At 35.3% G+C, this 11,987-nt stretch overlaps 1 protein-coding gene across 1 annotated transcript; it reads right to left on the reverse strand.

Annotated features, from left to right (window-relative positions):
* Positions 1-814: 814 nt before the first annotated feature.
* LOC110104329 lies at positions 815-2,115 on the reverse strand (the record flags this gene model as incomplete). Its single annotated transcript, XM_020833383.2, is given in 1 exon segment — positions 815-2,115. A coding segment is annotated over 1 exon segment (1,097 nt), but the record flags the coding sequence as incomplete, so codon positions are not given.
* Positions 2,116-11,987: the final 9,872 nt, after the last annotated feature.

Here is an 11,987-nt window from a genome sequence, read left to right on the forward strand (position 1 = left end):
GACTTCCAATTAAGAGGTCTTAAAGTCGAGTCTTTATGTATGCATTGTGTATGTGAATTTACCTTAAATATCTAAATGTCTCCAAAACCTTAAGACCTCAAATCTTGATATAAAATTTGAATTCAAAACTTCTAGAATTAAATTCATGATCATATGAACTGAAAGTTTTGGAACTTACAGTCAAATTGAACATATCAATAAGATAAATTCAATAATACCAAAATGGCTAATCCCAACGTAAATGAGCCCAAGTCAAAAACTTCAAACATTAATTAGATGATGAAATAATCTCTAAATTTGACATGCTTATAATTAAATCGAGCAGTTCGACGAGACGAATCCAAAGAGTCTAAGATCAATCAATTCTGACATCATTAAGACAAATCTTGAATAAAATTCTATTACTTAATCAAGTTTAAACTTAAGCTCATGCCCAAGTAGGGTACTGGAGCTTAACTCTACTCATTTGTACTCAAAGTGAAAATTTAAAATCAACACAACTCTCCTTGGCCTATTGGTTGAGAGCTTTGGCTTCCAACTAAGAGGTCTAAGGTTCGAGTCTATGTGTATGCGTGTGTGTGAGTTTGCCTTAAATGGCCTAAATGTCCCAAAAAAAAAAATTTTAAAATCACCAAAAACTAAACTTGGTTTATATTTAATAAGCCTTCGAATTATGCGTTTTTGGAAAATAAATACTCATGACCTAATAGGAGAAAAAAATTATACAAAATGAGAGTTCCTTAAAAAATAAAAATAAAATAAATTCCCAGATTGCCAAATGCCGCGGCCAAAGCTAGCTATTCCACATTTCCACGCGTAAACGACAAGGGTAAAACCGTCAACGCCACGCATCTCCGCCTCCTCCGAACTCCACCAATCTATCACCGACGAGCTCGCCGCCGACGACGCCGAAGAAAATGACGATGACGAGGAGCACGTTTTTAATAAGCTTTTCTTCTTCCCTTTCCCCCTCTCAACACCACCTGCTCCTCCGCAGCTGCTACTCTCACTCCAATTCCCATTCCTTCTCAAATACCCCGAAACCCAATCTCTCTCTAACCCTCCGCTGTTTTCTGCGATTTCCATTGCCGTCTTACCTGAAACATCCTGCTTTTTCTCACTCTCGAAGCAGAAGACAAAGATAGCTGCGGAAGCAAGGGAAGGATTTTCCCTAACGGGGAAGAACCAAGTGTGCAAATCCCAGGAGATTAAGATCCTAGCTCCACCATCGCTCATTTCGACGCGCTGGCTTCCGCGAAACTTCCATCGGAGCCGCCGCACATGGATAATCTTCTTCCCATCCAAGGTTATCGACAATCCGCCGTCGATATCGATCCCGATCGCGCGATCAGTTCCTCCGATCCTCACAGCCGATCGGTAAGATCCCATTCTCCTCCCGCCAATCCCTTTCAGCACCACGTGCTCCCTCCTCGATACCAGCATCGTTGGAGATCGCAGTTTCGCCTTCATCTTCCGGTGGGCTTCCTCGGTCATATCGCCAGCAACGAGGACGATCTCTCCGTCAACAGCGGCGGCAATGAAGAAGCCGGAAGACGGTTCAGGGGAGCCGGCGGAGGGAAATCGGGCTCCGGTTAGGTTCCAGGCGATGTAGAGTGTGTGGCTTTGGTGGGCGATATTGAAGTGCAAACGGCGGGTTCCCTTTCGGTTCCAGAAGAGCCAGGGTTGAATTTTGAAGTGGAGGGGAGAATTGTTGTTGTAATCGTCGGAAGCGGAAGGTGTCAAGTGGATGGATGCACTGAGGGAGAGGCCGAGGAGGGTACGGGACCAGCTCAGGGACGCAAGACCAAGTTGGGTTTCGTAGATCGAAGTGGACATGCTCGGTCCAGTCACCGTCGCAGCCGGCGGGCCGCCTCCGGTGCATCCCCTAAAGCAGGAAGATATCGGAGGCATGGCCTCAGGACTTCCCTGCTGTGATTCTTCTTCTAGGGTTTCTGCGACGCTGATATAGAGCAGGGAGCGCGCGCGAGAGAGAGAAAGATCCTTTTAGAGAAGAGGCGAGATATGGAGCTCAGAAACAACAGCTTTATGAAGACAACAGAAACTGGAGCAAAGAAGATTATTTTGTTTGGAGCCGGACTGGAGAGGAATACAACTATACCAATACGATTTATAATGTAACAGTAATAAGCTTAAATGAAAGGAAAAAAAAAATTATATACATACCTTTTTATAATATTCTATTTACATATATAATATTTAAAATTTTAATATTACACACATATTACTTTAAATTGTTTTAATATCAAATATGTCATTCATATTTCTTTCCAATCACTCATATTTATATAAAAGTGAACTATGAGTGGTATGTATGCAATATTAAAATTTTAAGTATTAATTATGCTATTATTTAAAAAAATAGGTAATTTATTTATATCCAAATTTTTAAATATTAAAAACATGAGGAATTTTAAAGAATCATTTAATGCAATGTTTTTTTAAATATGGAGTGTATGAGACCGATATAAAAGTTTTTGAATTTGTTTTGAGATTATTGTTCATATGAGAAATTTTTACAGTAATTTTGAAGTAAATTCATTGATTTTTATGTTGATCATTAAATAGTTTGTATTAGAATATATTGAAATAATTTTTACTCTTTAATTTTACAAGGTGATATGAATACGAGGCTGTCGATAAAATATGATTCTAACACTTGATATATTTATAATTAAAAATAGAAGGTATAAAAATATATTGAATATGTTACTTTAATATTATATTTAAAAAGGATTGTAGAATAATTATACAAAATTAAGAGTATTTGATTTATTTTTGAAGTTTTTTTAAAATATTTTAATAAATATTTGATTCATTCTTCTAGTTAGCTAGGCTTCTACTATACCTTATGAAGATAATGACTATACTGATCATTTTCTATCACCTAACTTTAGATGTCCATTGTTGTCTATCACCAATGCTAATCAGTATCTGATGCCTGCCACCATATATCTCTCTGCTTCGGCATCCCTCATCGCACATCACTTGTCATCAACCACTTTTTAAAATTCGTCACCTAACTCTACTATCGACTAATGCCCATTGTCACCCATCTATAATTCACTATGTCTACCAATGCTTATACTCTCTATCAATATTGACACCTTAATTCTTCTTCAACTACCATTACAAAGGAGATTCTCCACACTAGATATCTATGTACCTTCTCTAATTAGGGAGGACAACTCCTATGACATCCTTAAGAATATTTTTTCCTGTATGAACATCATGCTTTTGCGTCCTAATCTCGTGCAAGCTTTTCACTGCATTGATGACTGGGAAATTTATAAAAGTAGGAAGAGTATGTGCTATCTTTTACTTTGTACTATTGTCTACTACATCTTTAGAGCTAGAAATAACAGGTTATTTGGCAACTTGATTGACTGTCATACCACTACTGTTGCCAAAATCAAATGCGATGTTTACCATAAAACTTCAAACTGGAAATGCTCTCATATTCACCAGAATTTGTGATTCATGACCTTCAGCTGTTGAAGGTTAACTGGAATGCGCTTGAGCTGCTTATCGACTTTTTGGCGTTCCTGGACGGTCTTCATTGGCAACCAAGGAATGGAGTTTTGAAGGACGATGATGAACGCAATCAACTTCTACATCCCTTTGGACGGTCTATTCGGCAACCAAGGGATCCCCACATCCTTTTGGATGATTTTGGCTCCCAGGGAGCTCTTCACGATTATTGCAATATGAGTCCTTATGATTTTGGTTTCATTCTTTTTACTTACAGCTTTTTCTTGTTAAGCAGCTTTTGTTGATAGGGTTTTGTTGTGTGCTATATGTTTGTTGCGCTAGCATATGATTTTTTTTCATACCGTAATTCCTTCATTTTTGAATGAAATGGGCTAATGCCTCAAATTCTTGTTTCAATCTCATAATTTTTTTTTCTATTAAAACATTATTTTATACCCCCTAATAACGGATTATTCTTCAAAAATCAAAACATGCTGAGAGGGAACCACAATTGACTATGGCGATAATGGTTGACCACTAAAGGTTGACAAAGACGAAGCCTGGCCAATCAATCGTTGTGGACCTCACATCAGTAGTCAAGCATAAATCAATTGCCACAGGCCCACAATAGAACAAAAAATAGTCGAAGTCCGCTCGATAGTCTAATTGGCCGAAATTAAAGCACTAAAAAAAAATTTTAAATCACGATAATACATATTGAATGTAGGATTTCAATTTGTATCCGACCGAATAAGCAATGAAATGTAGTGACATATCTCTGAAAATTTTTTTTGTACTTGATTTAAGTCTTGACGTATATTTATGTTGAAAATTTTTTAAATTAAATTTAGAATAATTATTCTTCAATTTTTATTAATTTATGGTTGAACTGAATTTCTTGATAAAACTAACCAAATAGCATCAAGGTGATTCGATTCAAATATTTTTTTTAACATAGAATTTATTCCAAATAAAAAAGGGGTTACAACAAACTAACAAACATAAAGAAAAAAGCTATAAATAACACAAGGGTGACAACCTAGTAGGCTCAATAAAGACAGAGGCTGCAAATCACATCTAAGCCAGACATAGGCCATCCAGAATGGAGAGAGCAGTAATACACCAAGTAGCCAACTCAAACAAGTAAGAAACGCACCACCAAAGGTTGCCACGAGCCACGATTTAGGATAAGTGAACCCTAGCCACATCATTGTCCTCAATCTAAAATTCGCAACCACAAAAATTAGTCTAAGTTCTAGCCAAACTGCGGCATCCAAAACAAAATGACTTCCAACAAGATCAGCCCACAGCCCAAAGGAAATAGCTCGATGAACAACCAGAAAATCGCCACCACTATACCACCAACAGGCAAGCAACCAAAAAAACAAGAATCTTAACCATACAAAGAGCACCAACCACAACAAAACCCATCATTATACTTAACAAATCCTCCCCAGGTTCTTCCTACTCACTAGCCTCCGAAGAAGAATCAGTCGAGGCTTGAAGTCAATCAATTTGCATTCTCACATTCTCCCCCACTTGGGCAAACAAAGCCTCAAGAGAAATTAATTTAGAAGGCACATCAAATAACGAGCCGCGAACAAGAACAGTAGGCGTGACAGGGGAATTGAAATTAAAGACACCCACACGAGCAGAGGAATAACCAACCAAAGCGTTCGAATTAAGGTGAGAGACAGAATGAACTGAGCCCGAAGAGTCCAGGGACTCAATTCGATTCAACTCATAGGAAGCACAATACACACCCTTCAAATAGGCCACAACAAAAGGGGAAGATACAACTGTAGGGGGCAAATAAAATCCAAATTATTAATCGCATCACTCAACGGAATAATCAAAGTGGCTGGCACAAGCTCACCAGATACAGGGGGAGGAGGGGGAGGTATTTCAGCTAAATGTTTTCCAATATCAACAGGAACCATATCGCAATTCCCAACACAAGGATTACAATCTGGATTAGCTACAACATTATCCTTACTATAAGTATTGGGATCTAACACTAAAAAAATCACTAAGAACAAGAGCGTGAATCACAGATACCACACAAGGCTGAGGGACAGCCCTCCCCCCCGGATCAGAAATGAAAACAGAGGAAGAAGGCTTCGAAGTAGACACCGGATTGGGAACAGAAGCAGAAGAACGACACTCACCCCGTTTCTACCCAATGGCCTTACACAGCTCACAGAAATGGGGAAACATTTCTATTTGAACATGTTGAACATAACCCAACTACTCAGACCCCAACAAAACTTTATCAGGTTTGAATTTCATAATGTCCAATTACACCAGAACACGCGCCAAATAAGAGCACGAGCCCACAGAAGTGGCAGAATCAATTTTAAGGGGGCGACCAAATAACGAGCCCAAAGCATGTAGGATTTTGGGAGCAAAAAGATGTGGACGAAGGTTAGAGAAAGAGACCTAGATGGGGATAACCGGAGATTCCACGCCAATATCCAGGGAAGGCAACCATTTAGTAAATTTCATGTAACAATTGAACACCAAATAAGATCGATGGCAAAACGCCCTACTATAATCCATGTCATTAGACAATTTAATCAATACATGAGACGCATCCAGCAGGGTAATCGAAAACTCAACCGTAAGCTTAAGGTTGAAGAATAAGTGACGAATAAAATCTAAAGAAGGATGGCGAGAAAGAAAAAATCCCATCAGAGAAAATTGAAAAGGGGCGGCAAAAGAAGTGATCTCCTCCTCAAAGATCCAAATAGTAGGTAAACCCCGAAAAGAGCTCATTTTGAGAGGCGGGAAACAAACATCTGACGCTTTACCATATAAAACAACCAAAAATGAATGATACTTCTTAGATTTGACTAAAAAACCAGGATTCAAGGGTCGATTAGAGGCCATATCGGCCACCCAGCCAAAAGAAACAAAACCTGACCATACAAATAATACCAAGGAAGAAGGAACTTCCCTGCAACCAGAGAAAAATCAGCAGCATGAAGATCTCTCGGAGAAAAACGGGCGAAGCGGGGCGGGAGGCCCACGCACCGGAGTCGGACGCCGGAGAGACCCAAGCACGCAGCAGAGGAAAAACCCTAATTGATTGATTCGATTCAAATCTTAATGAGCTTAAATCAAGTAAAAAAAATAAAATTGAAAACTTTGAGATATTAATTGAAGGATAAAATCGTTCCCGAATTTTGCATGCTATAGTCAAATTGAGTGACTAGACAAGATGAATCAAATGAGTCTGAGATTATTCAATTTTGACGTCATTAATGGACTTAAATACTAAATGAAAGATTTGTAATCAATGAGTTTAATTCAGTTTTTCCAATGAAGTGTTATGAAATTTTGACTAAATTTTTTACATAATACTTAAAAATAACAGTAATTGATTATCACTCTCCACATGAAAGGAATGAAGACTTGAGATTTGCAAGAGCTTGGAGATCTAAAAAAACTCTAGAACTCAACCTAGATCGTTAGCCATCATCATCATCTAATTATTATCACCCAATCACCATCTTCAGATCACCATTGGCCTACAACCACCATCTCTAGACTTGGATTATCTAAATGACACCAATAACTATCGTATTGTATCTTCAGCATTTTTCCTTGCATTCATAGAAAGATAGATTTGTATTGCTTATTTTATAATCTCATGTTTTCCAAACTCCACTGATTCATGCCTTCTCAAATAGTCTCTCAATATAGTCAGAAAAGCCAAAACCTCGAGTTAATCGTGGCTCAAGCTTAACTGGACTCATTTATACCTCTAACTAAGAGAAAAAATAAAACAAAATTAACAATGATGATTAGCAAGTTTTAGCAAGAGCTTAAAAGGTGGGGCATGAATGTAAAAATAGAGAGATAATATTATAATCAAAAGTTATTCAAAATGAATTTTAAATTCATTAAATTTATCTTTAAATGAGTTTAACACAAGAATATTAAATTAAAATTTATATTACTCTCATTTTAAGACATTTAAAGATTTAATTATGATCAATTTATTCATCATATAAATGCCAAAATAAGAAGAAATGGCATTAGCAACGTCATCTCAAAAAACTAAAGCTTCATTTGGGCCAGCTTTCTTACTGTTTTTTAACAAGAAATATATCGCTTTGCTGAAGTTGACGTACCAAATGACTTCTTTTTTTTTTGTCAGTTAGAGAATTCGAACATGAGCCATGTGGGAGAAAAAAACTTCGCTCAACCAGCGAGCCACTTGATCTCATACCAAATGACTTCTCATGATTTTTAAATTGATAGAAAAAATGTATGGAAAGGCATCAGTTAATAACTTAAATTAAACGACTGATGCTTCAGACTTTACAATCTTCGAAATAATGAGACATCTGAAAGGCAATTGTTAAACTTTGTCCGGTAGTTTCATAAACTCCAAAGACCACATCGCCAGCATAAAGCATCTGCAATATGCTGCAATAAAACAAATACAAATTTCAACATATCCATAGGTAAGATAGCAAAGAATCTAAGAAAAAAACTTAAGATAGCGAAGAATCTAAGAAACTAAAGCAAAGAATGATAGTTTATAAGCTGGCCGTGAGATATGCAATGATTTATGGCTCAAAATATTGGTCAATAAAAGAGAAGTATAAAATTAAGTTACGTGTTGCAGAGATAAGAATATTTAGGCGGATGAATGGATTTACACTGAAAGATAGAATTTTGAATGTAGTACATAAGTAAAAAAGTTAAAGTAGCTCTAGTGGCAGATAAGATTAGAGAGACTCACCTTAGATGATTTGGTCACTTAAAGCGTCAGCCTTCTAATGATCCAATTAGGAGAGTATATGTAATAGATAGATCCGATCTATGTTAAAAAAAGGGTAAAGATAAACATAAAAATACTTTAGAAAGTATTAAAAATTACCTTTGTTTATTATATTTAAGTAAGAATTTAATTCTTAATAAAACACAATGAAGAAAAAAGATTAATATAGCAAAAGAAGTTTTTAAAAGGAGATAAAGAAACAAAAGAAGTTTTAAAATATATAAAATTAAATTGGCTTGACATGTAACATTATATGTTATATATAAACACAAAGAGAAAAATAGAGAGAGGAGGGCAAAAAAAGGACATCAAAATGCTCCGCAGACAAGGGTGTGGCTAATAACTTATATAATATACAAAGCTTAAAATGGTTTTATTCTCTATAGACTATATGTTGGTTGAATAACAGCAATTATGAATAAAATCTCTCTTTTAAGTGAAATTATTATGTGCGGTCACCGAACGTTGTCTAGAGGAGTATCAGGACGCCTCACTTATCATTTGCTGTGTACCAGGGTGATGTGGCACATCCTTATTCGCCTCTGGACGGCTCGGTCACCGCACTAATAATTTCTACTTATTTAGGCCGGCAATAAAGTTCATCATTAACAAACGACTCGCATTCAACTCACTAATAAACTCATATTCGATTCCTTCATTCATTATGACGATTATTGTATGTTTATTTTCTTAAGAGGCTGAAAGTAAATAAAATTTTATCTAATAATGTTCAACTTGTTATTCTCTCAAAATAAATAAAAATATTTTCAATTATATATTATTAATTTAATATTTAAAAATTTATTAATTGATCAATATATAAGTAAAATGATTATTCTATATCAGCTAGTTTTATTTATTTTCTTTTGTTCAAATTTTGCTCTTGTTTAGCGTGAATTCAAACGAGTTAAATATGCACGCATAACAAACTCTCACGCTGGAGAGAATATTCCGTGCGGACATCAGATATAAAATGTCGTCCGGAGATCAACCAGAGTAAGTCATGTTAACGGTACCGACTGATATCGAGCCGCGGTATCAAGCATAGGGGTGACATGGTGCATTTTGATTGGTCTCAAAACAACATTCGGTTTCCACACATAATAATTTTTGGAGAAGTAATTACATGTGGAGTCCTAACCTAGCTATATGTCATGACTCTAATTAAAGAGGGGGCATTTTATAAGGTGTGTATTTTAAATTTAAATCAGCATAAGGAATATGTTAACAAAATAATTTAAAAATGAACAAATACGGAACTTAATTATCTGATTTGAATAGAAATATTAGCTTCATTATCCAGTTTATATTTTCATCGTGTTTTTAAAAGAAACCGAAACACGAAATTACAGTTTCTTAAGAAATTCTAATTTCCTAAGAAACCGGAATTTCATGGCAACCTATTTTTAATTTGAATTATGGCATTATTATAAAAAAGTAAATGAAATTATGCTTTAGATTTTATAAACACATTGCATATTAATTAATTGATTATGTTTTAAATTCTTGCCTTATATTTTATTTGAACTAAATGTAAAAAGTGATTATGTTTTAAAAAACAAAATAAAATTAATTTTACTTTTTATATTTTTTTATTTACACTGATTTGCTTATTTTTTTAATTATAACTTATTAGTATATTTTTGAAATTTATTTTTTTTTAAAATATTTACGAAATCTAATATTGTAAAAGAAATCTAATAATGAAATATTTACGAAATCTAATATTGTAAAAGAAATCTAATAATGAATTTTTAAAAGAAATCTAATATTTATATAATCTAATAGATAAATTTAAATATAATAATAATGCCATTTTTTAAATATTTATTTCTTAAATATTTAATGCCATAAAATATAAGTCAAAATAAAACTAATTTAATTTGGCTTAAGAAATCAGCACATGAAAATCCGGCTTGTTAAGAAATCGTAATTTTGTTTTCCAATTTCTTTTAAAATCACTGTCAAAAGTTCTGATTTCTATTTAAATCAGATAATTAAATTCTATATTCATTCCTTTTTAAATTCTTTTGTTAACTTATTTCTTAAATTAATTTAAATTTAAAATTTATACATAATATGTATAAGATGTATAAGTAGAATTTAAAGGTTGGGCCGTATAATTGGAACTTTTATTAGGTCAGGACACCTGACGTAGTTTTACATCCGGACGTCAATAAAATATCGCAACGTGCTCTTTACTCTTTACCGTGCGGCCCGACGACCCAGCCCGGACCGGAACCCGATATTGCTATGTATTAGCTGATTTGTGAATATCATGGTATTGCTAGGTATTGCTCGGTAACGAGAAATACCATTATGTCATGACCATACCTAGCAATATCGAGCAATACCCCGGTTTTGCTAGGTATTGCTCGGTATTGGTAGGTATTGCTCGGTATTGATTTTGAAAGAGCGATATTTATCGATATTGCCAAGCAATACCTAGCAATACACGAACATAACAATACCGGGCTCCGGTCCGGGTCGGGTCGTTGGGCCGCATGATAAAGAGTAAGAGCATGTGACGATATTTTATTGGCGTCCGGATATAGAGCTACGCTAAGTGTTCTATTAAAAGTTCTTATAATTGGCTCACGTTAAAAAAAAAAACTACATATCTTTATTTAATTAAAAGTACGGATGTAGCTACCTCTAACTCTATAAATAAATAATTTCTCCTAACAGTGACTCGTTTACACCTGCTGTTGTTAGACAACACGCTCACGAGCTCCCTTTTGATTGTCATTTCCCTGTCATATGACATCCAATAATTTCAAGTAGCTGCAGATAGCAGCAGAAGTAGAAGAATATAAAAAAGTAAAAAAAAAACTACTAAGAGAGAAAAAGGAAAAGTAAAAAAATTTATTAAGGACATCTCCAACTCCAAATACTTGAATGACGTCTCTCATTAGCTTCAGCCGAACGGAAAAACTTTTGTTATTTGGCTGCGGGTGAACAGTGGGACGCCAATATTGGTGTTGCAATGTTCATCTTTGTCATTTTTATGACTCTACCGAACTTGCCGCACGAAAGAAGAGACGACCGTTACCTGTAAAAGTGGAAAAAATGGAGTTGGATTGGAGATGAATCACAGCATTTTTTGGAATCACAGCATTTTTTAGTTTTACGATATTTTGGAACGAAAAAAAAAGAGATTTTCGGTTGGAGATGCTGTAAGAGAGAAAAAGGTAGAAGCTGACAAAGGTGACACAATCAGCTCTAAAAGTATCACAGGATCCCTAAGATTATTTTACAGTTTCTGGCCATCAGCTCTCTTCAGAGGAATGCAAAAAGCCACTGAAATTAAAATCAAACAAACTAGTAAAAAAGTTGCCAAGCTCTGTTTGTTTGTTTTTTTTTCTTTTTTGAAACCAAACAACAATGACAATCAAAACAAAGCCACCCAACACGCTCCAAAAAGCAGCAAACAAAAAACCCAAAAGTAATAAGTCAAAATCATTATTTCCTTCCTGGCATATTAGCTTTGCCTCCCTCTTCCTCCCTATAGATCGGAAAATGATTTCATTCTCACTCACATAAACGCCATCATCCTCCTCACTAGAAGGAAAAGCCTCTAGAGTAAACCAATCCGTAGGACGCAAAAGAGTTTTTTTTCACTCATAGCCACATGATTGTGCATTTTATCATCAGACAACAAAGAAATAGGAACATTAACAAGTTTAGCATTCCTGACCAAGCCAAC

Source organism: Dendrobium catenatum, unplaced genomic scaffold, assembly GCF_001605985.2.
Source record: "Dendrobium catenatum unplaced genomic scaffold, ASM160598v2 fragScaff_scaffold_1593, whole genome shotgun sequence".
NCBI classification, from domain to species: Eukaryota; Viridiplantae; Streptophyta; class Magnoliopsida; order Asparagales; family Orchidaceae; genus Dendrobium; species Dendrobium catenatum.